The sequence below is a fragment of the Vanacampus margaritifer genome, chromosome 8, assembly GCF_051991255.1.
Source record: "Vanacampus margaritifer isolate UIUO_Vmar chromosome 8, RoL_Vmar_1.0, whole genome shotgun sequence".
Lineage (NCBI taxonomy): Eukaryota > Metazoa > Chordata > Actinopteri > Syngnathiformes > Syngnathidae > Vanacampus > Vanacampus margaritifer.
This window is the reverse complement of record NC_135439.1, coordinates 24,936,294-24,961,749: the sequence shown is the minus strand read 5'-3', so window position 1 is coordinate 24,961,749 and position 25,456 is coordinate 24,936,294. Positions and strand designations below refer to the sequence as shown.

The following is a 25,456-nucleotide window of genomic DNA, read 5'->3' as shown; positions in this document are numbered from 1 at the left end:
TTTGTGCAGACAGACCTAAAAGCAGATTGGATGTCATGGGGATGAATGACCAGCCTTGAGTCCTGCTCATTCACTGAAATGGACCTCAGGACCTCCCCACATTCAGAGGAGAAGTCCTGGGTTTCGAATCTTAAATAAAAGTCATTCAGCTCCCTTGCCTTCTGGAGGTCATTTAGAGTGCTGAGACCTTTTTGAGCAGGAGTCAAGTTGGTGATCCTCCTCATGGTGTCCCACATTTTCTTAGAGTTGTTAGCAGCAAAGTGTTTTTTTAACGTGCTGCAATAACACGTGGCTCTGATCTCACGATCAAATAAATATCACTGTTAATCTTATTTCAAAAAGTACAAGCAGACAAAAGTGTACAAGCAGTCAGACAAGCAGAATTTGACTTCAATGTAGTGGCGTGGATGTATTGGGCATTGTGACTGATTACTCGTCAGTCTTCTGTTAGTGTTTTAGGCCGGCCCAGATGGGCCCAGTCTGTCTCACGTCGGCGGCAGCCGGTCGGCGGTGAGAACGTACTTTTCTGGGGCGCACGCGGGCACTGCACACTGCACCGGCAGACTCTCAGCGTGAGTGCAAAACAAAGATAAAAATAAAAACAACAGATACACACATACAGCATGGTGATTGATGAAATAAAACCAATATGGGACAATGTCATTGCGGTCTGTGTGATGAGATAAGGAGCGAAAGCGCACCACGCACACACCATTACATCGATCCAGGAAGTCCAAATATGGGCATAGTTTCTGGGCCCCTTAAAAGCTCTGTTTGTACGTCTCAGAGGTGAGGTTACTGAAAGTTTGTGTTTCATTTATTAAATAAGACGCTTGTTTCATTATTTATTCAAAGTGAGACCATATAAGCAAATGTATAGTTAGAGCTAAATGAAACAAAAATGCCTTGTGTGCTAAAACACATTAAATAAATATCTAATAACTTCCATGTGATGCCCAGGGGAGGGGCAGAGCATTAAGAGAACCCCGCAACAGGGACGGAAAGATGTACAACCCAGTTTTATTTTAAATAAAGACTTGTGCATGGCTGGACTGGCCATCTGGCAAACAGAGCAGATGCCCGGTGAGCCAGCGTCTTTTGGGGCCGATGTGGTGCTATTTTAATGACAATTTTCCTCAATTTTACCCAACAGACCGGCTCACAATTTAGACGACGCAACCCATTAACCAATTTGAAATATGTATAGCAAATTGAACCAATCAACATCAGTAGCAGAGCTACGTGGTAGCCAGGGTGTGGTTTGGAGTCGGGGCGTTCCGGGCCAGACCTAAATAAAAATGACAGGGTCAATGTATTTGTGTCGCTCCATCCCTGGACTATGTCTCGTTGCTCCCCATCATGTCAGACAGACTTGATTGATATTGTTAATTAGACTGCTCATGTACATTCAGGCCTAACTTTATCCATCTTTTACAAAGTAAGAGACTTATAATCAGCAAGTGTCATTATTTCAGTAACATGTACTGCCTTTGTCAAAATTTAAATGGAGCATTTTAATCTAGGTTAATATAGATTAACTCCAGAATTAAAGTGAGATTAATCTAGATTTAAAAAAAATAAATAAATCTATGACCAGCACTACACAGGCTTTTTAAGGTCACCCCAACACTCCAGGTGTTGACCCTATATACTTAATGATACGTTCAGGGCAACATCAGTAATTCACTATATGGAAAAATAGCAGGACAATGTGAGATTCGCCAAAACACAAGGAATTTGTGGCTTCAGTGTATGGCACACTAACATTTTAGCAGCAGCAGTATTCATATATATATATATATATATATATATATATATATATATAATCTGAGTCGTACGCAAATTAACTATGTACAGAAAGTCATTAAAGCTGCCCTATGTAACAATTTGCCCCAAAATATCTTTACAATAGCCTTTTTATTTGACCATTTATGACTGAAACATCTTCTAATTAGTTGATTAACTCTGTAGCTGTTCACAATGGGTACTCCTGCTAGCCTGTGGCTGATGCGTCTTAAATGTATTTTAGTGTCGGGGTTTAATACGCCACGGCTTCAACCTGTCATTTAGAAATAGGGTGAGAAGCTTGGTCATCTGGGAGGGGCTCAGAGTGGAGCCACTTATCCTCCACATTGAGAGGAGCCAGTTGAGGTGGCTTGGGCATCTGGTTCGGATGCCTCCTGGATGCGTCGCTGGTTCTGGGCATGTCCCACTGGCGAGAGGACCCAGGGATGACCCAGGACACGCTGGAGAGACTATGTCTCTCAGCTGGCCTGGGAACGCCTTGGGATCCCGCCGGAGGAGCTGGTTGAAGTGGCTGGTGAGAGAGAAGTCTGGGCTGCCCCCGCGACCCGACCCCGGATAAGCGGCTGTGGATCCCGTATGCTGCAGTCAAATCCAACAAAACAAGACACACATAGGCTACGTTCACACTGCAGGGCGCAATGCCCAATTCGGATTTTTCATTAAATCGTTCACATTACAAAGACAAATGCGACTTCTAATATGAACGCAACGCGCCTGCAATGTGACACGCATGCGCATATAGCAAGTTGAATGATGTGCAAAAAAAACAAATAAATATGGTCCTGCGTGTAAAAAGCTAATTTATCATGTCAAATAGCCACAGTAGCGAGGTTGAAATAGGTAGAAATATTTTGAGGAAGGCGATAATCCTCGATCTCTTCATTTCATTGAGATGTCTACGGAAGATGACGTTGCGTCATTTCCATGTGTAATGAACCATCTGCATGGCTGAATTTCAATTATCGCAACAAATGTCGGGTGGCGTGGCTCAGTGGTATGGTGGTCGTCTCCCAATCCAGAGGCTGTGGGTTCGATCCCATGCCATTGTGACCATGTCGACATATCCTTGAGCAGGATACTGAACCCCCAGTTGTCCTGATGCTGCGTCATCAGTGGGTGAATCGGTTGTCGAATGTAAAGCACTTTGAGGGCCTTGTAAGGTGGAAAAGCGCTATATACTCAAAACGGCTTTGCAGATTCACAGACGAATGTCAGTAGTCTACCTTCCAAGCACTCGCCGCCACCCGCGCAGAGCGCATATTGGACTTTTGATGATATATAGGTCAGATGCATACGGCTGAGCATTTACAGTGTTTACAGAATTTCATTTGTTTACTTTTAATATTAGGTGTGATAAAATAGCGCATTCAATTTTTCCAATGGAATTCTTTCCAATTGGGAGATTGTAATGTCGAATTGTGTATTTTCCACATATCATGACACATTCCCTCAGTGACCATCTCCCTCAGCTCTCTTTCCCATTTAGTTTTTACATACAGTGTTGACACCAATCTTGAATCTATCAAACAATGAAAAAAAGATGACAGTTTTTTGACACCGTCACCATAGGCTTTTGCAATTAATTTTATAACAGGGTGTATTTTATCTTCACACGTCTTAATATCTTTGATATAATAATCCCTCATTTGCAAATATTTAAAGAGGTCCCTATTATTCAAGTTGTATGTATCTTTTAACTCCTGAAAACATAATATTTCTCCTTTTTTAATAATAGTACACATAGCCATAATTCCTCTATCCGCCCAAAATTTTAAACCCACCATCCAATTTACTTGGTTTAAATTTAGTATCGAATGAGATCCATTTTAATAGTCCTAATTTCCTTTCATATTTTTTTATTGTTTCACCATAGAGTACCATACCTCCAGTGTATGTGATACCACTGAATTGATATTAGGATTTTTTTTCAAGTAAACAGGTGTCTCTGTTTGTCCCATGTATATTTGTATTGGATATTCGAGTGAAGAAACTTTAATATGCTTCCATTTAGCCACATATCCCACATCACAACAACAGACCAGATGACGCAATTGTGCGGCATAAAAATATTGTTTTAAATTAGGAACTGCCCATCCCACGTTGTCTTTGCTTAGTTGTAGCGTGGCATATCTGATTTTTGGACGTTTATCTTCCCATATCAAACAAGACAGACACCTATCCCATTTAAGAAATTGGTCCTTCGCAATATTCACAGGCAGAGCTAGAAATAAATATAACAGTCGTGGCAGGATATTCATTTTTACTACATTTATCACCTAATCCCATTGAATAAGTAAGCCATCTTTCCAAATCTTCCCTTATGGCTTTGTCAATGTGCCCATAATTAGACTTAATTTCAAAGGATGCTGAGTTATATTTATGCCCAAATACTTAATAAATTTAGCATCCCACTTAATTTGCCATTATTTTAGTTACTGTGTCGGTGCACAATTAAAGATAATAACTTGTGTTTTTGGTATATTCACTTTGTAACCTGAGTATAGGCCAAATCTATCCAGAATTTGTTTTAGGCGGAGAAATGAATCTGGGATTTTTTAAATAAATCATAATATCGTCCACAAAAAGACTAATTATATGTTTTTGGTTATCAAATTCTACCTCTTCTATTGTAATATCATGTCTTATCATCTCGGCCAATGGTTCAATGTATAAAGCAAACACCGTGGGGCTTAGACAACAACCCTGTCTGGTTCCTCTTTCCAATGTGAATCGTCCAGATAGGGAGCCATTGACCTTTACTCTAGCTGTGGGTTTGTGGTATAACAACTTAACACACTGAATCAATTTGTCATCAAATCCAAATTTTCCCAAAGTTAAAGCTACTGAACGTAGAATATTCCATTTTCGAATCGCTACTGCCACCTGCTGACGAAAAATACACTCCACGCACATTAAGTCACATCTGCAGACAGGGCGCGGGAAATTCTAACCCGATTCCAGTCTGAAAACTATTGGCCAGAGGCTTGCAGGAGTACCAATTGTGAACAGCTAAGGTGTTAATCTACTAATTAGAAGGCATTTCAGTCATAAATGGTCAAATAAAAACCTTACTGTAAAGTTATTCTGGGGAAAAAAGTTCCATCTTGCAGCTTTAAGTATAGAAATTCCTAGTTGACTCTATCAAACGCTTTTTCTGCGTCTAAACCAATCAAAGCAGCTGGAATTTTGTCTTTCCGTATTTTAAGTACAACATGTATTGTTCTTCTAACATTATCTTGTGTTTGTCTACTTCTTACAAACCCACACTGCTCCTCATCTATCAAATGGAGTCTGGTCGATATAATTGAAATATATATTTTATAATCTACATTTAATACCGATATAGGTCTGTAATTCTGGCAATGTTCCTTGTTTTTCAATGGTTTCGGGACCACTGTAATAATTGCTTTGGTCCAGGATGGAGGGATTTTGCCCTAAATTATAATCCACTTAAATGTAGTATAAAGTAAAGGTGTCAATTCTTCAGTAAACATCTTATATCATTCGGACGAAAATCCATCACTCCCTGGTGCTCTGTTTGACTTCAATTTTCCAATTGTTTTTCGAATTTCTTCAATTGTTATTACTGCTGTTATCTTCTCATTTTGTGTCGTGCCGATGGAGGGTAAATCCAGGGGTTTGAGGAAAGCTTTAGGAACATTCTCTTATTTTATCCCTGTCCTCCTTCTGCATAAAGAAAAAAAATCAATTCTAGAATAAGTGGAATGTGTTGCTGAATAATGAGTGAAATCTCTTTCCAATGGATTTAGATCCCTCCACACATCAAAAAAGCCCATGTCATCCCATGTATTCTTCACAAGCTTTGTGATCGACTTCTTATTTCTTGTAAAACTGGTTGTATCCATGTCATAATCCATCACAACATTGAAATCACCTCCGCACATGCCTTCTGTTTCCAGGGCTATAACATTAAACAAGGATTTAAAGAAGCCTTTACTCTCTGGAGGTGCATATATATTCACTAAAGTTATTAGTGTTTGGTTAAGCTTCCCCTTCACAATAATATAAGTACCTTCTTTATCCTTTATTTCTTTATGAAGTTCAATTTTGACCATATTAGATATCAATATCGCTACTCCTCTTTTACGGGCATTAGAGTTCGAACTATAATATGTGTTTTTGAATCAGAACCTCTTTAATTTCTCAAGTTCTACTTTTGACAAATGAGTTTCTTGTATAAAATGTATGTGTGTCTTTTCCTTCTTAACTCTTTCACTGCCAGACGTTTTCAGAAATGGGTTGTCCCCACTGCCAGCCGATTTAAGCATTTTGAGTGATCTTTCAAGGTCCACAGAAAATGTTGTTTGACTATGGAAACACACATACTACCAAATGAAAGATTGGACTCTCAGCTTTCATCAGAAAAAAAAAGTTTGTTTCTACCTTATTCCGTTCTTCAGTAATCAACAATAGAAAATGGTTACTTTCACCGAAATTCTCTGTTTTGAAACAAAAAACAGAGAAAAAGAGCTTTTTGTGAAACGATGTTATTTCATGCACTCTAGTGAATTGTACACTTCTTTTTGTCCATGAATGATGCCACAAACACCTAAATAGTGCTTTACTTCTGTAAAACGCTTTCACCAACAATGAAAAAGTGTTTTTTGATTGCAAAATACGTTTATTTCCATTCAACAGTGTAACAATTTGACAAAACAATTTCGCAAACTATTTACAAATGTGTGCAACTGTGGTACTACTTACAATTATGTGGATGTTTCAAATACAGTTTTTCCTTTTGTAACGCTCTCCTGCGTGCAAGGAGACGCCAGGACTCGCACAACAGTTTACTTTCACTTTCGCATTGGTCCGTTTTGCATGCCAACGCTACACTTTCTTGACGGGCTTTTTTTCCGGGGAATAAAAAGCAAGTAGCAGACTGTACACACTTGCTACGATGAATATGCATTGGACTTGGGGCACTCTCCGTCGTCCGATCGAACGTCCGCCTGTGCGTGCTCGGTTGCGCTCCGCGTTACGACACCGTCATAGCCGCCGCGTCAGCGGTTCCAATTTCGCCGTCAAGCTCAGATTCACCTTCATCATCATCGATGATGATCATCGTCGTCATCAATGTACTATTTTAGCGTTGGTCGATGCCTTTCGTCTTGTAAGTGTAGAGCTGCTTGCAAACGCTCGCCATTGCCCGTTCCCTCCTCCATCTAGCTCCATCTAACGTCTTCTACTGCCGCGTCAGTGCTTCCCAACCACGGAGTCACCACCCTCATCTTCATCATCGATGATGATCATCGTCGTCAACAATGTGCTCTTTCAGCGATGCTTTTGGTCTTTGAAAAAAACGGCTCGGGCGTGAGCTCCTCGCGACCGGCCGCCATTTTTCCTTTGTCTTCCATTCTCATCTCCTGCTCGACGCTCTAGCTTCGCCTCTACTGACGCCCACCCGATCTTGTCAAAAGAGAGTCATGGCTGCCCTCTTGGGGCCAAAAATAGTCATTAGGCACAACAGACAGGCTGGAAACGTTCACCAGACATGCATGAGGGTTTCTTCTACCCGTTTCAAAAAAAAAATAAAAAAACATTGGATGACGTCTTTTGACGTCATTGGCAGTGCTCGGTAGGTTTTTACTTGACGTCTTTAAACGTCAGTGGCAGTGAAAGAGTTAAGTTTGGTCATTATCCTAGCCATTTTAATTGGGTTTCCTAAGCAATTGACATTCAAGGAGAGTATTTTAATTTCATCTTGGTGAGTGATTATAAACCTAAAACCTAAAAATACTGTCCATCTTAAACATGTTCCTCAGGCTTTCTACTAATACGACACGAACATACACAACTGTTAATCCAACATGAACATATAAAACTGTTAGAACTAAATGAAAAAGAAAATATAATGACCTCCATAAAGAGAAGCCAACAACCCACCACCCATACTCTTTCATAAAAAGAGTGCCCCCTACCAGCAATGAGAATTAACCCATATAAGATAATAAACTCTTACCAGTCATTGTGATGTTTCAGTCTCCCATGATTCAACTGCATAATTCCATACCCCACCAAGGCCACATTTGGGTTACCTTCATTCAGCAAAACACCATTCCACAAGCTTTCCTCCTCAGGCTGACATCGCCCAGAGCTGGTATTCTTGCAGTCGTCCTTGCGCTCTTCTGATAGTCTTCTCCGTGCGCCTGCTTCCCGTGTTCTTCCACGTCGCGGACCCAGTCGTTTGGAGCTTCCTCATGACAGCGGCCCCCCGGCCGACAGCCACCGCGTTGTCCACCTTGTATCTTCTTTCCATCAGGTCGCTGGTTGCCTTATCCGCGCTGCCATATGTTTTCACACCGCTGGTCCAGTGGATGCACATCTGGTTAAGAGGAGTCTGGAATCGGATGCCTTCTTTCTTTAAGACCTTGACATTGACATATACTTTGCGTTGTTGTAGCGTCCTCTCGGAATAATCATGATCAAAATAAATCTGGTGGCCGTCGTAAGTGACAACTTTCTTCTCCCGCGCCTTTCTCAAAATCATCTCTTTCACCGTGAACCTCTGAAAAAAAGACGACAATCAATCTGGGCTGGCGGTCGGGTTTTGGCTTCGGGCCAAGGGCTCAGTGTGCACGTTGAATTTGTAGATCAAACTCAAGCGAAAATTCTTCACGGAGCCACTTATCCATAAATTTCGCCGTCAAGCCATTTTTGGACTCTGCCTCCTCTTGCGTACCATAAATCCGTAAATTGCTCCGTCTTGAACGTGATTCCAAATCATCTAATTTGTCCAAGTTTTTTGTTGCTCTTGCAACACTTCTTGCAGCATACAGTTAGCCTCGTGGCTTCACGACTCGATTTTCTCTGTGCATTCGAGAGCGGCCTTTACCTTCTCATTTTGTTGTCCGATGTCCGTAATAATTTTGGTGAATTTCTGATCAATGTCTTCCTTGAATTCTGACAGCTCAGTTCTCATTTGAGCTGTAATTTCATCTCTATGGGCTTTCAGATCCATCTTCATGCCGTTACGCAAGTCTTGAATTTGTTGGCAAATGTAGTCCAGGCTGCTCTGAAATGCCTCCATGCTAGCTTCCACTGGTAGCTTGCTATCGTTGTTCGTGTTTGTCCTTCCTTTACCTTGGTTGTCCGGGGCCCTTTTATTCTTCGTTTTTGTTGAAACTCCACTCATCTCAACATAAATACTTGTCGTGTTTGAGTCGAGTTTAACAGAGTTTTAATCGTTGGCCTGCGAGAGCTCCTACTTTACACGTCCATACTGCTCGACCGTCTCACCGGAAGTCCACCCAGATCGAATTTGACAAAATCCCAAATTGTACTGTCTTACACTATATAAAAAAAATCTGATAAGTGTCACATATGGGCAAAAAAAATTGGAATTGAGCTGCAGTGTGAACATAGCCTTAGACTCCAGTGCCATTACCCAGCAGATGTAATTCAAAACTCGTTACAGGGCTGACTATACATCATCTTAAAACCTGACTGCAAAACCTCCATGATGTTATGTTCATTCAAGAAAGATTTCAACTGAGTGTGCACCATTTTTCCAGATTTTTTTCAATAAACAGCAGTTTGGAAATGGGTCTAAAATTTAACTACACGCCTTGATCAAGAATCAAGACCAGGTTTCTTGAGCAGGGATTGCACTGCAGTTGATAATAGCCAAAACTGCATGACCAATGTTCGGGAGAACCTCCTTAAAGAAATGAGGAGGAACATAAGGAGTCATAAGGGGAGCCGGATAGCTTAGTTTTATCATCATATCCATTAGAGTTAAGGCAGATCTCCTTCTTGCAAAAAATAAAGCATTTCTGTTTTCCATATTTGAGATGTGCAGAGCTCTAAAGTTACCCTTTCATCACTCAGCAAGTAGCTAGCCACATTTGTTTCAAAGCTTGTAATCATAGGTGCTGTCAGTTTGCATCAAATGACACTCTTGATGACAGTATACAATAAAAATGATCTTTTCGTGATTTTTTTCAGTCAATCCCTCGATTTAATTATTGAATACATTTATTTTTTTACTTATGTCATTGACACAATTATGGTCTTCACAGTTGTAGCCTTAACCTAATCTCCCATGTTTGTTTCCCCTAACTGTAAGACAAGACAGTGGTGAAAATGTACTGTACTTTCTCAGGACAATGTGAAAACTACTCAGCAACCACATCTCTGTCGTGTGTGTCTCAGAGTCCAGGGATCGTGGAAGTGTGACAAGTCTCAGCAGTGACTTTTCCCTCATCACAGAGGAGGTGTGTGTGACTTCCAGCTTCACGAGTGACACTGCAGACCTCTTCTACAGCCAACCTTCACTTTCCACTTGGTTAGTGTAATCCACGCTTGAGTTTTGGCCAGATTTGTAACATTTTGGAAGATGGTTTCGTTAGGTACGCAAAATAATTTACAATAAAATTCATACAGAGAAAGTCAAGTCAAATACAGTCTGCAATGACTCCTCTGCTCTAGACATACCTGGGGCCTCATTTATCAGCCACGCGTAGAAAAGGTTTAAAATTATTTTGTAGGGCTGAAATTTAGAATAAAAATCAGTCTTTATCAAACGTGCATACACTCATCAAATGCACACCAGTAAAGTACTTTGTTTATAAATCCCACCTAGTCTAAACTACATGCTCGCAAATGTTTAGGCTCGGCTTAGTACTTAAAATTGATGTTAGCAATAGAAAAAAATACCCTGGCAAAATGACACCGTTGTGATTTTTTTAGACTTGTTTTTTGAAAGTATTCAGCAGTGTTAATAACACCTATTTTTTTTTTTACCTGGTTTTTATTTGCTGTTAACAATTATTATTAACAACATACATTTCCTTTTGTTTACATGTACTTTCACATCATACAGTCATGCATAGTTTGCATATGTTTATACAATGACCAAATAAAGAAAAATGCAAAATATTGGCAGTTACATTAAAACCATACAAATGGAGGGGAAGGAGGAGGGGAAAAAAGGGTGGGGGGTAAGTCCACTCTGAATGCTCAGTGCCATTCCAAAGTCCCTATTGTGCATTTGTTTACAATTCAATATGTAACATGTTACATGTTAGCTGACATACGTTGCTTATTCATTGTATTAGTAAGGGCATGATGGGCTTCCAACGTTTGGTAAATACAGTTTTTTGTCTCATAGTTTCTGATTCCATACATTATATGTCGGGGGATCTGGCTTCAACCACCTGATAGTCACACATTTCAATGCTGCCGTGAGCAGTATGTTCAAGAGATGTTTTTCATCTCTGCTCATACCCTCCGGTGTCACTCCTAATAATGTTGTTAGAGGGCTTTGTGGAATAATATTCTGCTTAAAAACAACTTTAAGAGCATAAAAAAACATCTTTCCAGAATACCAGAATTTGGAACATTACTAGAATATGTGAGTGTGGTTGGCAACAGTTGTGCCACATCTCCTCCAACATGAGCTGCTATGTGTTGTCCCCATTTTGGCCGTTATTTCTGGTGTTCTAAGAAATCTGCTTATTATCTTCTACCTAAATTCCCTCCATGTGTTTGAATTTGTGAGATGATGTGTATAAGTGTATACATATTATCTTGTTCAGCTCAGTCTTCCACCTCCTTTTTATCTGTGTAGAATCATGACTGGTCATACAGCAAAAAAACATTGTAAATGTTACCAATTACTGTATGTTCTTTCTTCCCTTTTTTATTTGTGTCATTAGGCATTTTTCTAAGGGTGCGTGTCTTCTAAGTTTTTCCCATTCTTTGTGTGTTCTTAGAAAAGATCTTAGCTCATTTTTAAGTTTTGTTTGTTTTGTTTTAAGGTTCGTCCTTGATTAACTAGTATACATAGCTCAGCCCATTATCTGACCATTTCATAAAGCCAGCATCAATGTTGTTAGGGGCAAAGGTCTCACAAACCCAATGTTCGCTAAAAGTGAAATTGTCTGTGGTAGCTTCAACGTAAACTGTATTTTTTTTCCAAATCTTTAAAGTATTTTTGTCCAAACTGCCATACTCTTAGGAGGCATATCTACAATGCCCAAATTTTCTAATGGGTCTGGACATAGACTTTTCTCAATGTCAAGCCAGCGTGTTTGTGTGTCATTTCGAATCCATGTTATCAATGGCCTTATCTCTGCAGCCCAGAAATGGTATGTTAAATTTAGACTTTTTTTGCCAGATAAATGTTGGCATTGTTTTGTCCAGGTAATCAAAAAAATATTTTTGAATGTCCACAGGCAACATTTGAAATAAGTACAGCAGTCTGGGTAAAACATTCATACGTACACTTTCCACATGACCTAGCAGAGAGAGTGGGAGTGAAGACCATCGTTCCAAATCGTTACATAAATGTCGAATTCATTTATCATAATTTACTTTGTATAGTTTATGTAGGGATTGGGGTATGAATATGCCGTTTTGGGCCAATTGAAACCACTTAACAATTTAGTGTTATCAGGGACTATATTAAAAAAAATATCTATATCTATATCAACTTTGTATCCTGATACCTGTAATACCGATATGTGGAGATAAGCTCCTTTAGACATGGTATACAGTAATTGATGTGGGTTCTCTCAGATATAGTAAAACATCAGCTGCATATAATGATATTTTATGATACTGTTAAGTATCTATCTTTATGTCCCAGTCGATCTATAAAACTTCTCTGATAACTTTAGCGACCACTATTGGGGAGCTGGAATTGATTGAATCTGTTCAGGGTCTGAGCCCTGATCTATATCCTATTGAACATCTGTGGAAGGAGCTCAAACCTGAGATAATTGGAGCAGTTTGCTCATAAGTAGTGGGCCAAAATACCTGCTGAGGTGCAGAAGTCTCGTTGAAAGTTACAAAAATGGTTTGATTGTACAGACGCTCCCCACCTTACGAACGAGTTACGTTCTGGACGATCGTTCGTAAGGTGAATTTGTTCGTAAGTTGCTTCAGTGCTATATTTTGTATTATAATTTATGTTTAAAGCCAATATAAGTATATTGAAGGTTTATATAAGTATGTTTAAGGCTTGTACAAGTAACCTGCATTGGTTTGTACTGAAAAAAACTTTTAATAAAATGGAGAGAATACGTACAGTACTGTACTGTACTACGTATGTTAGAGAGAGAGAGCGAGAGACACACACAGTATGTACATGTACGTAATAAGATAAATAAAATAAAGTTTAACTTACTTTTGGAAGATGTACTCGATGCTTAAGGAGATGATGGAGGAGGAGGAAGAGGAGGATTTTATATCATGAGAGATTCTTCGTCGTTGCTGGAATCGGCTTCAAAAGTTATTTCCTCCTTCATGGGGACCGGCGTTTCTTCCTGCTCATCCTCGACACGTTGCTGAGCCTCCAATGAGCTCTCACAGCGCTAAGCGTCGGTATTAGCGGCGGAAAGAAGCACTACGCGCAATACAAAATCTAACTTACAGCATCTCTTGCCGAACATTTTTCGACATACTGTACGCGCAGACATGTTCGTATGTACCGTTGTTCGTAACTCGAATGTTCGTAAGTAGGGGAGCGTCTGTAGTTAGATTGCTTTTAATTGGACTTTTAACGTAGAAAATGCAAAGTGAATCATGCACAAAGGACACCACTAATGAATTTTCATTGCTGCTCAAGCACCCTTTGTGGATGCTTGCCTCCCACCATGCAAGCCATGCACACTGTCAGTCTACGAATCTTGAGAAACCTGTATACAATTGCTTTTGCTTGTATGACATCAGTGTTTTAGTTAGTTAATGCAGTCTCCATCGCGGCCTCTCCGCCTCAGGGGCCCAGCCTCTCCATCGCGGCGGACGGCCTCTCCATCGCGACGGCTGGCCTCTCTCCAGCGAAGCAGGCTCCCCGCCCTGGCCTTTCTGCCGTGGACCCTCTCCCGGCGACGAATGTGTCTTGGGCACGGTTTGGAGCAAGGCCAAATGTCAGCTCTACACCATTGGACCCGGAGTCGTGGTTGGTCCTCGTGGAAGAAGAGGGGATCGGCGTTCCTCATGGGCACAGCATTTCAATATCCAATAGAATAATAAGTTTAACATCCTGGATCTGGAGGAATTCCCTCCCCTGGATTGTCGGCCTTCAGCGTCCTCTGATGGATCCAGCCAGCCTCCATTTCCGGGACTGGAACACTCTCCAAACACCTCAACTCGCCGAACCAGACCTTCATCCACTTCAGCACCACAGCCCAGGAGGGGAGCCATCCTGTTCACCCCAGTGCCACAGCGATGTAGGGAAGCCGCCTGCCGCTCCTCTTCACCACGGCTGTCGGAGCATCCAGGGCCGTTGAATGGAAGGCCCTCAGGTCCGTCTCCAGGGTCATCCTTGGCGTGTTATTCATCATCTCCACGTTCCCTATTTTCACCAACTACAGCAATACTTAGGGACTCAATTATTAGAAATGTTCGTTTTTTTTTTTTTAATACAGTTACCCACTGCCTACTGGGTGCCACTGTCCCAGTAATCATCGATAAAACTACTGGGACTTTCAAGTTCTCTCCCCGTCCTCGATCTCCAGGCTAATTTTACATGTTGGTTTTAACAACACGTCTCGTGGACAGTCTGAGGTGACAATACAAGATGTTAATAATCTGCTTCAGCTGTTGCGCGGCTGTGGAAAATCCGTTTTTATCTCAGGGCCCCTGCCCTCACTGGCACGTGGATCGTGGCGGTTCAGCAGACTCCTCAGTCTGAGCACCTGGCTTCAATTTGCATGTCCACTGAACAGTGTAGTTTTTGACAATTTTAATCTGTTCTGGAATCGGCCCTCTTATTATATACATGATGGATTTCGTCCCAGCAGGCTGGGTAGCTAGATACTATGTACTCCTCGAAACTGACTGGCTGCTTGTAACACCTCCAGCTCGGACTCTTCTTCACCCACAACACCAACTGTACTCACCACTATACCTCTCACTGAAGCCCCCTACAGACCTGAATCATCATTACCATCCCCAGTGTACAGTTTCCCGATTTTTACCATCACAGGCAGACGCTTTTCCCCCACACACAAACAAAATGGTTTTAACAGTAACAATCTTTTATATGTCAACACTTCTTTTACTTGTGACCATGAGGGCACGTTTGGCGCAAACATTAAACTGGCTGTGCTGAACGTGCGCTCTTTTAGACAAAACTTCTATTATAAATTACCTGGTTTTAGTCAACAACCTAGAAGGTATTCTTTTATCAGAGACATGGCTTGGCACAGATACCCCAGTTGCTCTCACCGAGGCTTGCCCATCAAATTTTAACTTTTTATTTTCTAACAGGGATGGTAAATGTGGAGGTGGGACTGCATCCATTTTTAAAGTCACTTTAGCTTCAAGAGAAGTTATTTTTAACAGTTATTTATCGTTTGAATATCATGTCTTTGTTTTTAGCAATCCTCCCATTGTCTGTTTCAATTTACAGACCTCCCCATTACTCCACTTTGTGAGTTGTTAGTTTTTATCAATTTTACATACTACTTATAATAAAATTTTAATAGCTGGCGATTTTAATGTGCACGTTGACAATATCTCGGACCCACTGTCCAGAGATTTTTTAAACTTTTTAAACTGCATTGATTTTAAATAGCATGTCACACAGCCTAGTCACAACAGAGGACACACTTTGGACTTGGTCATAACCTATGGCCTATCCGTTGGTATGTTTTCTGTTGTTGACTTGGCTGTATCTGACCACTATTGTGTATTTTTTAACATTTTTAATCATCAGGAGTCCCCGGTGAGAACAGTGAGGAAACTCTACCTAACTTCTGAAGTGGCTGCAAATTTTGAGATTTTTAAGAGTCCAACAACTGGAACCAGTTAGACGTAGGTTTAAATGGAATCATTAAGAAAAACTAATTTATTTTGGGTAAAACTTTCATTTTAATGTTGGCTATTCATCCTATTAGAGAAATGGGAAGATTATTCCAGCGCTCCAAGTCACTATAAATGCTATCCAGAAGTAGAGTAACGTTTAAATGAATTAAATCAGTTAATTTAGGTGAGATTTTTATGCCTAAGTATTTTAAATTGCTTATAGGAAATGAGTAGTGTGGGTCCTGGCTTCCAGGGTTCCATGAATTTTCTGTAATAGGTAGTAGTCTTGATTTTTTCCAGTTAATAGAATAATCTGATAAATGTGAGAATTTAGTTAAGTTAAATACGTCCCCTAACAAAATAGCAGTCTTTTCTAAATAAAGTAAAATATCATCGGCATATAGATAAATTTTGTGTTCTTTTACCCCAGAATGAATTCCTTGAATCCTTCTTTCCTGGCGTATAGCTCATGCAAGCGGCTCAATAAATATTGCAAATAATAAAGGGGGCAGTGGGCATCCCTGTCTTGCGCCTCTCTGTAGAGTAAAACTCTGAGATATAATTCCATTAGTAGTAAATGTAGCTTTAGGAGAATCATATAATACTGACACCGAGTAAATAAATGACTTCCCAAAGCCAAATTAATTTAAAACAGAAAAGAGGAAGGACCAGTTAACTTTGTCGAAAGCTTTTTCTCCATCCAACGATATAATAACTTCTTATCTTTTTATTGTACTATGGATGCTTTAATTGTTCAGCACCTTGAGTTGTGTTTTAATGTATGAAAGGTGCTATATAAATAAAGTTTGATTGATAATGCAATTTGGTCATTCCTTAGGAAAAAGGGCACCACCTCATCTTCTCAAATGGTCGTATGGAACAAACAAAACCCGCTGGATGAACAGTTGCCACACTCCTCCAGTGAGGCCAGGTCTTCCAGTTCATCCTCCTCCAACCACTCAGAACACACCATCACACGCACGGGCAGCAGCCCATTGGCTGTCCCCAGCCCAAGGTAACTATGTTCATAATTGAATTCCAAGCAGGACCGAGTAATTTATAATTTTCTGATCAAAATTACAATTTCAAACATGATCATGTAATTAACAAAGCTGGCATTTTTGCACTGCTCCTATCTGAAGCAGAATCTGTTGTCAACTATTGTACACATACAGACCATTTTCAAAATTTAGAATATCATAGAAAAGTTAATTTATTTCCATAATTCCATTCAAAAAGTAAAATTTTCATAGATTATAGATTTATGGCCTACAATGTATTCATTCATTTATCATTTTAAAGAATGTACATGCATGCAAAGGTGCTATATAAATAAAGATTGATTGATAATGCAATTTGGTCATTCCTTAGGAAAAAGGGCACCACCTCTTCTTCTCAAATGGTGGTATGGAACAAACAAAACCCGCTGGATGAACAGTTGTCACACTCCTCCAGTGAGGCCAGGTCTTCCAGTTCATCCTCCTCCAACCACTCAGAACACACCATCACACGCACGGGCAGCAGCCCATTGGCTGTCCCCAGCCCAAGGTAACTATGTTCATAATTGAATTCCAAGCAGGACCGAGTAATTTATAGTTTTCTGATCAAAATTACAATTTCAAACATGATCATGTGATTACCAAAGCTGTGATTTGTGCTCCTGTCTGAAGCAGAATCTGTTGTCAACTATTGTACACATACAGACCCTTTTCAAAATTTAGAATATCATGGAAAAGTTAATTTATTTCCGTAATTCCATTCAAAAAGTAAAATTTTCATAGATTATAGATTTATGGCCCACAATTTATTCATTCATTTATCATTTTAAATAATGTACCTGCATGTTTCTTGTTAAATTAATAAATACATTTTGAAGCAATTCTCTACATTTAGTTTTCATCCTTGCATTAGAATACGTTGGTAGTCATTAAAAGCTTAAATCCAAATGTTTTGATGGTATGATCATCTCCCATGTTTGTTCTGTGCATTGAGAATATTGCATTGAAGCTTAATTTGAAAAACAACGTAAATGGAATTGAAATCACAATATTTGACAGAAAAATTTGATTTTTTTTTGTTTTTAGATCTTATCCTAAAACCGTTAAGCACTGCTTCTAAGTTTTGTAAGTCTCCAATGCTCAACAGCTACTCAACAGCTTGGTTTTGCTCAAATAGCAACAGAGCAACTGGTTTGAAATTGACACTCATGCTTAAGAGATGAACTTCTTCATGAAGTGAGACCAGTATTTCTAAACTTGGGCTAAAATGTTTGTTTTTTTTTATCATGTGACAAATAGTATGTACAACGATTAATTGACAAATAATTGATTATCAAATTAATCAGTAATTAGTTTTGATAGTTTAGTTTTGAAGTCATCGGAATGTCAGCCTATTAATAGTGAATATTCTCAGATTTATGTAGTCCTACACAAAAGCAGACTGATTATCTTTGTTTTGTTTATTTAAATAAGACATTTGAAACTATATTCAACCAGTTCTTTCAAATTAAATGCCCTAGATTTTACAAACAATGCATTGGTGTGGGATGCTATGAACACACTAATGCATTGTTTGTTAAATCTTGAGCATTAAAGTTTAAATATCTGGATGAATGTAAAATAGTATTAACTATGTATAAAGCAAGAAAGACATCATTTGCCACATGGAAATATTTAAAAAATGTTTGAAGAAAGAGTGGTTAACTATGATGAAAGGAAATTTTAAGCAAACAATTTCGTACCACATTGAAAAGCAGGTGCATATCAATCTACGGGGTGAAAAAAATTGAATCGTCTATCAATTGATATTAAAGGTAGTAAAAGTGTTAACCATTTAAAAGCTAAGTTCAAGAATCAAATATTTGGAAAATATGGATCATTATAAATTAGATATTGTTTGTATTTACAAGACTGTACTGCATATGTACATATCTACGTTGATATTGATGTTTTGAATCCAGATGTTCGGTTATGATGGTATTGGCAAATGTATATGTAGCATGTTTGGGTTTAAAAAATCTCTATATCAGTTATGATTAGGGATTATTAGACTGTATTGGAGAATATGGAAATAAGGGTGTGGGGATTATAAGCAATGCATCAGCCATAACCCTTTTCAGTCAGATACAGTGTAGCTTCTTGATTTTTTTTTAACATGTATTTGACTGTTTATTTGTGAGTTGTGCTGACTGAAATACATTTATTTAGCTAACTATTTGCCATGTGCCTTTGCAAAACAATAATCAATGTTTTTGCCGATTTAACTAAATTCTAACGGCTGTTACAGACCAAATCTGTTACGAAATCATAATTAATTTAGATTTCTGCCTTTTAAGTACTGTCAGTTTGACATCATGTCCTAATTTAGAAAAAAGGGATGGAAATTTAAACCATATGTTTTTTGACAAAATAGTCGACAGATTAATCGATTATAATAATTGTAAATTGTAGCCCCAGTATGGACAGTGAAATGTAAAAACTAGTATTCTTCAGTAGAAAATGCTAATCTTAATTTTAGTATAGTTAGATTATTGTTGGAAGTTTTTACATTTATAGTGTGTAAATCATTTCATCATGTTCACTTTGGTGGTCATGTAATAGTTTCAATAAACGACCATCAGTGAGAGCTGTTCACCATTTTTATCCACAGGTTTGCAACAGACAACGCTCGGTCAGAGTCTTCTCTGTCGACAGAGTATGGTAGTTGGCAGATCGTCTCTGGTTGTGGAAGCATCCATGATCATCCTCACTATCAGCCACCTTTGCCTTCAACCTCCTCCACCTCGTCTGCTGTAGCTGCTCCCTATGACTCCCTCCTGCCTTTCAGCTTTCAGGAGGAAGGACCCAATGGACGGATGTGAGTAAACTGCCATCCCGCATTGGTTTTTGGGTAATTGGCAATAAAACTGAAATTATTTCATTTAATTTTGATAGGCTGATGTGATGAATCTAATAAATGTTTCCGAGCTGCCAAGTCTCTGGAGGCTAACCCCACCCAGTGTTTCAGTTCCATTCATTCAAGAGCGGCGGCCCGCCATTCCTAAATCGTAGCCGATGCTCCTTCGAATGTCTAATAAAGCAGTTGGAGGCTGGAGGGGAGTGGAGTGTAGCACGCATCTTTATACCGCATGGATAGTAAAAAAGACGACCAGACATCATCGGGAACTTCGTGAACAGCTGGTCTGTTTTTATCAGACCAAAACCACCCCCCAGCCTCCCAACCCCCCAAAAATATTAATTGACAATTAGTAGGGTTTGTCCTGCCTCAAATTGAGGCAGAGGTGGTACCACTGATACCAGTCTGATTTAAGGTATTGGTACTCACGGTGGTGGCCGATACCAGTATCAGTTTTACGATCAAGAGCTATAATTTAGAAATTCTAGAAATAAAAAGTTGCCATTAATTTCATGCAATTTTAAGGAAAAATAATATATTGGGATATGTAGGTCTTTCTTTAAAATCATCCGTCATTTTTGGGTAGGGAATTTTATGTACTAGTGGTATCGGTATTTGGTATCCGTATTGGCAACTACTCTTATGAGAAATACACATAGCGTACTACTCAGATGTTTGTGCCAATACTTATAGTTTAGTTAGTGTTAGTCAGCTGATAGGGGATCAGCCATGTATGACAAGTAAAGTTTGAATTAAGAATGAATCCGTCTCCATCCTGCCTTTTCATTTTATAAACAGTGTCCCATTAACCACCAATGAATCCTCATATTATGATTAGACTATAGCTACGCTACGTGTAGCTGTCGTAAGTTCAGACTTTATTTCACAAAATACCAAATGTACATATATATATATATATATATATATATATATATATATATATATATATATATATAATATATTATACATATATATATTATACATAAATATATTATATTATACATATATATAATATATTATATATATATATTATATATAATATATTTATATATATATATAATATATTATATTTATATATATATATTTATATATTTATATATATATATATATATAATATATTATATTTATATATATATATTTATATATATATATATATATTATATATATATATATATTATATATATATATATTATATATATATATTAGGGGTGTGAATTGCCTAGTAGCTTGCGATTCGATCTGTATCACGATTCATAGGTCACGATTCGATTTGATATTGATTAATCCCGATACGACTCTATAAATCAATTATTGTGATTTTTTTTAAACTCTAATTTAGAAAACACTAATCAATAAACTTGTACATGTACACTGTAAGATTTGTATGAAAATGTACTTCAGGCTTATAAACTGTGGTCCACCGTATTTAACAAACAAACAAATTACATTTGAAGGCTTAATGTTCCATTAATATGACATTCTTCCATGCTTAAAGTGTGAACCCTAACTCTAATTAAGACATTTTGTTGAATATTTCCATCAAAAATGTATTTTTAAAAATCGATTCGGCTGCATATTGAAGAGATGAGAATTGTGCGCTGTAATATCGCAATATATTGCCGAATCGATTTTTTTAACACCCCTAATATATATACATAAATACACGTGGCCATAATACGTATAGTTTTTACATATTTTATTTTATTTTATTTTATTAGTATAGTTTTTACTTTTTTTTTTATTTAAAAAATAATAATTTCATAAAATTTTACTTTGAAACTAAATTTCATGTGATTCGACTTACTAATTTGACTTACACACAACCTCTCGGAACCCATTGTGTTCGTAAATTGAGGGCTTATTGTAATACGCTATTTGAATATGGCTCTGCAAAGTGCACAAATTATTTTCTAATTATCCAACAAGCATCAAGCAAGTAAAACTACCTATAATCCGTGTTTATCCATCTTCCCGGCAGTGGCACCTCCAAGTTTGGCGGCACATGTGAGCAGAGGTTATAGCTCGCCACAAGAAGTAAATAAAACTGAGTTTTGTTTTGTTTTTCTTTCTTTACACTTTCACAAATTTAGATTAATCTCCAGAGTTAACGCTTTAATTTTGACAGCCCTATATAATTTCAAAGTGGAATTAAGTGTAGAGTTAGAATACTTTTATACTAATACTAGACATAAGCCTGAATTTGTGTAAAGGCATCACATTTATTACCACAAACAACCGCACAAAAGTACAGAAAATCAACCTAGTGTGGGGTGTTATGGAATAAGGGGACATGAAATTTGACCTCTGCATTTGACCCATCACAGCAAACACCCCTACTATAAATAATTAAATAAATTACTGTCCAGCCACGCACAGTATTGCTGTGATATATTTTAATTATTGAAAAAGTTGAATACAGTTAGATTGTTCTGTTAGTAAATTTCAATAGGTTGGCAGCTCTGAGGTTTTCTTTGCTCTGATGTCATATGTGGCAAATATACTGCACATGTACCTGCAGGTCAATGATATTTTCTCTCTTTGTTCCCGACATAGGTGTCCCTTCCCCTCAGAGCGTCAAACTCGTCTAGAAGCTGTGCGGGAAATCTTCCTGGCAGCCTACAGCTCTACTGTGGGTCTGAAGTCCGTAGCGTCCAGTCCTTCTGGCGCAATCACAGGCCTGCTTGAGCAGTTCGCCCGAGGCGTCGGCCTTCGGAGTACCAACGCTCTTGTCTAAACCTCTTTCAGTGCGATTGCTGAGACCTCTGCTTCATCAAATCCATCCATCAATTAATTTATGGACTACAATAAAGTGCCAAACATCCCTTATGCAGGGATTTTCCACACTTCGTAAATTTGCATTGATATTTTTCCAAATATCACGGGCCCTATTTTCGTGCCCAGCGTTAGTCTAACTGCGCGCATGGATGGAATTTTCTTTGTTTTGGTATTTTCCTAGACTTTGCACTGGTAGAAATGGGTGTAATGGGGGCATTTGCATCGTCATGTGATGGAACACAGCCAATGGAAGCGGCACTCATTCCCATTAAAATTAGGGTGCGCAAGCATGAAATGGACTAGCATGAGATTGGCGTGTGCAACGTGCGTTTATACAAGTAAACTGCCAGATCTTGTAGTCGGATGTGATATGGGCAATTGAGACCACCTTGCACCAGCGATTGTGGACCTATGTGTGAGCCCACCGCCAGTTGTGAGATGCAGTCAGGGGGTGCTATTAAAATATTGTTAACTTATTTGCTCCCAAAAAGGTATAAACATGTTCTAATTTAAATATTGCCATGGTCCCAAAATCGTATATAAAGGTTTTGTATGTTTTTATTATGCTCTAGAGCAGTGGTTCTCAACCGCGGTCCTCGAGTACCCCTATCCAGCCTGCTTACCATGTCACCCACAAGCAACACAGGTGTTTCAAACGATCAGCTAATCAGCAAGCTCTGCATGAAGCCTGATAACGATCCTCAGCTCTGTTGGCCGGGGAGACATGGAAAACAGGCTGCATAGGGGTACTCGAGGATTGGGGCTGAGAACCAGTGCTCTAGAGCAGGGGTGCTTAAGTTGGGTCCTTGAGAGCCCCTATCCAGCCTGTTTTCCATGTTTCCCTCCTGCAGCACAGCTGAATCTAATGATCAGCTAATCAGCAAGCTTTGCAGAAGCCTGATAACGATCCTGATCACGAATCAGGTGTGTTAGTGGAGAGAAACATGCTGGATAGGAGCTCTCGAGGACCGAACATGAGCACCCCTGCTCTAGAGCATACAGAAGGCTTTGATGCAGCCTCAGCAATAGATCACAATATTCTGTGGGCCTTGCAAAATCTGTCAAAATCCAGTAAAACAGCCGGGTGCAAAGGGGGTTGTTTGCTTGAAAATGGCTGGGAGTGAATAAGTTACAATAGTAATGAAAATAATTCATCCAATGAATTGATTTCTACAATGATTCAGAGAGATTGTCCCACGCTGTTGTCATATTTATGAATGAAACACGATGACATCCGCCACAGATGTCCATGAAGCGCCCAATCTGTTTGCCTGCTCCTCGATCAAATCCACAAAAATTGTTGCACCACCTGCGCCACAATTAAGACCTGCTTTCGTGGGATTCTAAAAGCGAGTCTTCTTTGTGTCATCAAATTTCGAGATGCACCAGAAGCCGGACTGCCCAGCGAGGCGTTACGTAGAGTGTCTACCAAATTCCCAAACACGCGGGTTGCACTGCCACGCAAATGTTTTTTTACGCCGGGCGCACTGTCTACGAGAATAGGGCCCTACATGTGAATTTGAGTCTTGATCATTTCCTTAATGGTTTAATCTGTTTTGGCTTGTTCTTCCATTACAGGGAGGGAATTGTTTCTGTCACTGCGTCAAATAGGCACCACACTAGAAGGCTTGGAGCATGGTGTTGCTTGTTGCCTTCCATTGTACTTAGCATTGTATTCTAGACAAAACACTTGTCTTTTAACACATCTGTCACTCTTCAGGCTACATTGCATTTGATGCAGTCACTACATGCAGTACATAGTCTAAAGTTCAGAGACACTTTCACAAACTGTTGAATGAGAAAGTGATTAGGTGATTGGTACAGTACATGACTGTATACGTGTTAAAAGTTAATGATGTTTGTGCATTCCAAGTAAAGTGAGACAGTGAAATCTACAAATCCTGACAGCAGTTACCATAATTTTATTTAGTTAAATGTAAGGCAGAAATTACCTCAGCACATATGCCAGGCTGCTATATAAATTGATTTCACTGGGTGCTTTTTTGACACCTTTAAAAAAAAATGTGTTTCTGTATTTTGTGTTCAGTTGAGTCTTGATTTGAAGGAGTGTATCAAATCCTGATTACACGTTTTTCAGCTGCGGTTGTTTTTAAAGTGCTGAATGAATAAAATTGAGTTGAGATAAGATTACACACGCGTCACTAGTATTGACATACTGTAAGGGAAGTGACTTAAAGCCATATAAAGGTAATATTGGCTCTCAAACCTAAACCAAACGTTGGGGACTCAAAATTCTTTCTGTATTTAGTTTAATTTAGCATCCTGAAGATGATTCTACCATTAATTTTATTGTGCACACATTCATTTTGAAGATTATTACAGAAGCACCTCAAGTGTATATTCAGGCGCTGAATGCGCATTTAAAGCCATAAAAAGTTCATACTCTCAAACCTAAACCCAATGTTGGGCACTTAAAATTATTGCTATATTTAGTTTAAGCAAAAAGTTTTAGGCATTTCCCTAGTCTCGAGAAAGGTTACACTTTGGTGGTGGTAGAGCACTGATGTCAGAAACCTCTCTGTTCTGTTTGTATGCATTTCTACTTGTCGGGTGGTCTTAATTTGCCATGGGCATGTGGTAGCACGACATGTAATGAGCAGTGCGCGAGCTTTGTTTTTCTACAAGTAAAACCAATCGTTACTAATACTCCCATGCACACATGCTTTTCAAGATTCATGAATGCTTTCATTTATTTTCACATTGATTACTTTGCTTACATTCAGGTCTAATTTGCAACTTTCAAGAAAATTGTGTTGAAGTTTTACTCAAACTAGTCGCAAACTTTGGCTCAGGATATTTTTTTTGTGAATTTTTGTCCAGCTCTATTAATGTCCATAAGAACTCAACTGGAATATGAACTCCCTCATATAAAATGAGAAGGTGCTTTTGTTTTATTTGTTGGTACCTACCATTACTGCAAACTACTACTTTTGTGTATGTCATACACGGATAGAGTATACGTATTTAATTAAATATTTAGCAGATAAAATCATGTTTTTTGCCACTATCTCTGTCTTAACATTAACATTAGCTGTCTTTCTTTTGCATCATTTTGGTATTCCTTTATTTGCACTCATCTCACCTCTCTGCTGGACGAATGTTTTTTTTTTTATGTAATAAATACTAGCATCAATGTCAGCAACTGACTTTTTTGTGTACTAATTAACAAATATTGTTTGCAATCAAT

General features: G+C 38.7%; 1 protein-coding gene across 2 annotated transcripts in view; it reads left to right on the top strand.

Moving 5' to 3' along the window:
* The window catches only part of mtmr14 (myotubularin related protein 14), a 91,458-nt gene extending 66,051 nt beyond the window's left edge, over window positions 1-25,407 (top strand). For both annotated transcript variants that reach the window (XM_077573069.1, XM_077573070.1), the window contains 5 exons: window positions 9,979-10,111; window positions 16,418-16,594; window positions 16,951-17,127; window positions 19,228-19,434; window positions 22,027-25,407. In XM_077573069.1, coding sequence (XP_077429195.1) covers window positions 9,979-10,111; window positions 16,418-16,594; window positions 16,951-17,127; window positions 19,228-19,434; window positions 22,027-22,207 — 875 coding nt within the window. In that variant the 3' untranslated portion in view covers window positions 22,208-25,407. The remainder of the gene's footprint in view (window positions 1-9,978; window positions 10,112-16,417; window positions 16,595-16,950; window positions 17,128-19,227; window positions 19,435-22,026) is intronic.
* The last annotated feature ends 49 nt before the right edge of the window (window positions 25,408-25,456 follow it).